This window comes from Pygoscelis adeliae, unplaced genomic scaffold, assembly GCF_000699105.1.
Source record: "Pygoscelis adeliae isolate BGI_AS28 unplaced genomic scaffold, ASM69910v1 Scaffold1050, whole genome shotgun sequence".
Lineage (NCBI taxonomy): Eukaryota > Metazoa > Chordata > Aves > Sphenisciformes > Spheniscidae > Pygoscelis > Pygoscelis adeliae.
In genome coordinates, this window is record NW_008823897.1 from 9,798 (window position 1) to 13,243 (window position 3,446).

Below are 3,446 nucleotides of genomic sequence, written 5' to 3' on the forward strand. Positions count from 1 at the left end.
CTGACCTGCAGCACTGTGAGCCTGTGGCCAGTCCGCGCCACAACCACCCTGTCCTCTCTGCAGGGAGCCACGGTACGGGGTGCTGGGGCAGCTCCTGGCAAGGCTTTTTTAGTTTCTGATCCAATTCCTTCTTTCTGAGGACCTGACGCTGCCAAACGAGCAAGGCAGTGAGTGTCTGACAGCTGATTGACGTGTTGGCGGTGCTGTGTGATATCTGGAGCTGCTTTTGGCCCTGCAGCATCCTCAGAGGGGTGGGAGCAGGGCCAGGAGGGCAACCCAGGAGTCCCCCTGCCCTGCGGCACTGCCTGGGGCACCAGGAATGCTGTCCCTCGGGCTAGCGCTCTCCTCTCTCTTTCAGCTGCGACTGCACGAGTCTGCTCCTGCAGGAGTGCAGCAAGCAGGGGCTGCTTTCGGAGGCCAACATGACCAACCTGATTACCAAACGGTACAGCCCCCTCAAAAGTCTGGGTAACCAAGTGGGGTTGGAGCACCTCGTCTTGCTGTCCTTCTTGGGGGGGGGGGGAGCATAAAGGACCAGCTGTGATGCTGCTGGCTGTCCTGCAGCTGGGACACTGTGGCCTGGAGGGACGAGGCTTTGCTTTCAGTGACAGGTTGAGTACAGTCAAAGTCTGTCCTCTTGGAGTGGTAGCTGGTGGTGGCCTGAGGTGGTGGCCTTCCCTTGAGGGTGCTGATGGTGGAGGTGGGTGGGAGGTGGCTGAGCGTGGGGAGGAGGGAGGCAGGGTGACGAATTCCAGCTCACTGGCCCTTCTTTGCGGATCCCCCAGGACGGCGGACAGAGAACACGCTCCGCGCCTGAAATCGGCAGAAAACGCCAACATCCAGCCAAACCCGGGGCTCATCCTGAGGGCCGAGCCGACTGTCACCAACATCCTGAAGGTGAGTCCCCTCCTGCATCCGTGCTGGGCAGGCTGGTCTCGGCCCCGGAGCCAATTTCCAGCAGCACAGGTCTCACCAGGCAGCCAGGGTGGTTTGGAGGTGCCCGATCTCCCCCTGCGCTGAGGTGGAGGAATGGAGGAATCGCTCCCAGCCTTGCCACTCTGCCATGGAGAGCAGGAGCTCCCCTGCGCCTTCCCAGGAAGCCGGAGGAGCTGTCAGCCAGCACGTTGTTGTCAGTGGCAGCAGCCTGAGCCCAGCCAGCTCTGTCCTGCTCTCAGCCGCTTCCCCGCATGCCTCTCCCCCGGTCCCCGGGGGCTACCCCCATCCCTGCGTCACTGTGGTTGCCTCACTGCTGCTGAGCACTAGAGGATGTGTTGCTGCCAGTTGTGCTGCCCCGGTGCGCTGCGGCTCTTCCCTGCGCTGCCGTGCCCTGCGGTGCCTGGGGCACGGAGGGCTCCATCCCCAACCGCCCAAGCCCTGCGGGTCCCTGCTCACTGAGGCCTCAAAGGACAGCTCTGGCAGCCGATCAACTCTGCCCCCGTGGCTGGAGTTTTACTGCTGTTCTGTAGCACACATTCCCCGTGACTTCTCTTTGCTCTGTTGTTTTTTTTTTTTTTGTAGACCATGGATGCGGATCACTCCAAGTCCCCCGAGGGCTTGCTGGGGGTCTTGGGTCACATGCTGTCTGGAAAGAGCCTGGACTTGCTGCTGGCAGCGGCAGCAGCGACGGGCAAGCTGAAGTCCTTTGCTCGGAAGTTCATCAAGTGAGTGTCCACCTGGACCACGCTGTCCTTGGTGACCAGCGGGGCTGGGGTGAGCGGGCAGCCCCCCAAGTTCTCCGTGAGAGGGGGCTGGATGTGCCTCTGGCCCAGTGTCTGTGCAGCACTGGATCCAGCAGAGCCCTGGGGAGGGCTGGGATCTCAGGGAGACTGCACCCCGCAGCACCCCATCTCCTTCACTTCTGCTTGAACGGGGCAGAGAATCGAAGTCAGGTTGGTTTAAGGGTATTAAACTGAAAGCGCCGGGACGGCCTCAGATCCAGGGCGCTCGCTGTGTGTGCGCCTTCAGTCCCCAGACGCCCGTGTCCTGGTTAGAGCACATGCACCAGCACGCGTGGGGCTGCGTGATGTGTTTCCTTGAGCAGGGAGGCCTGGGGCAGCTCGAACCACGCCAGCCCGGGCTGGCTCCATTTGGGGGTTCGTGCCGCTGCGATATGGAGAGGGCCGTGCTCAGAAATCCCCACGCAGCCGGGCAGAGCCGGCTCTGGAGAGGATGCACTCAAATGCCGGGCCAAGTGGGTGTGGGGAAAAGCAGCGTCGCTGGACCTGTTTTGCTGCAGGGGAACAGAGGGAGGAGGCGGCTCACCCCTGCTGTGCCGGAGGGTGTCTGCAGAGCCGGGCCCCACTTCGGTCCCTGCCCGCCCCGCTCCTCCATGGGGGGCACAGAGCTGGGCGCTGGGATGGGGTGCGGCGAGGGGTCTGCAGGCAGGGGCAGCCCCCCGCCTGCCTTGGGGATGGGAAGAGGCTTGTTTCACGTGATGATAACGCTTCACTGCGGCTCTCTGCCCCCTCTAGGCTGAACGAATTCACGAAGCACATCAGCGGAGAAGGCTGTAAGTGCGTGCGTGCCCGTGTGTGGGGTGGTTCGAGCTGTGCTCCCCCCGCTGCCACGTGCTGGGATGCTGCGGGGCCCGGCTGGATTAAGCTGGGACTGGCTGCGGCGCCAGAGCGAGCCGAGTTGTGCCGGGCCTGGCTGGGGGCTGCCGGCAGGGGGCCCGGCACAGGGGCACATGGCTGGTTGCCAGTGGGGATCTGGGTTCCCGGGGACCTGCTGCCCTCACGTGTGGCACGTGCGTGTCCATCCCGAATGTGGGGTGTTCCCTGCTTGCAGGGGAAGAGCTCCTTCTCCCCGGACCAGCCCGCGGGGCCTCTCGGGGCCGGCCCTGCCCCGGCTCCCTCCCTGGAAGGGGTGATGTGTCAGCACAGAGCCCGAGATAAGGACTCTGACTGCATTTGCGTGTGATGAAACTTGCTGAGTGCTCTGACCTTCCGTGGCGCGGGGGGAGCCCAGGGATGGGCTGGGGCTGCCGAACGGGAGGCCAAAGCTGCTTTCGGGGCTCAAGCAGAGGCAGACGGGGTGGAGGGAGGCACTTGGCGCATCCCTTGGAGCCCTTGTTCGCACACAAGCACTTGGGGGGTTAGAAAAGCTGCCTGGAGGAAGCAGGGTCCCGGCCCCCGAGCTCACAGGGCTCCTGCCTGCCTCCTTGTGCCGAGGCTGGAGATCCCCAAGGTCTTTGTTTCTCCTCCCTCAGCCAAAGCAGCCTCGGTTCGGGCCCTGCTCTTCGACATCTCTTTCCTCATGCTGTGCCATGTGGCCCAGACCTACGGCTCGGAGGTAAGCGTCCTCTGAGGGGATGGGGCTCTGACCTTGGCGAGCGCAGCCCGTGCACTGCAGCCTGCCAGCCTCCTCTAGTGGCCAGCCTGTCACCGTCCCCACCGTCCCCGCAGCCATCCCGCCATGTGGGGTAAAAGCACCCAGTTCCTTTCGCC

The 3,446-nt window shown here is 63.8% G+C and overlaps 1 protein-coding gene across 1 annotated transcript in view; it reads left to right on the forward strand.

The window, feature by feature from the left end:
• The window catches only part of MED24 (mediator complex subunit 24), a 16,434-nt gene that overhangs the window by 6,426 nt on the left and 6,562 nt on the right, over positions 1-3,446 (forward strand). Inside the window, 5 exon segments of the mRNA XM_009334988.1 lie at positions 318-445; positions 786-897; positions 1,519-1,661; positions 2,472-2,509; positions 3,209-3,291. Coding sequence (XP_009333263.1) covers positions 318-445; positions 786-897; positions 1,519-1,661; positions 2,472-2,509; positions 3,209-3,291 — 504 coding nt within the window.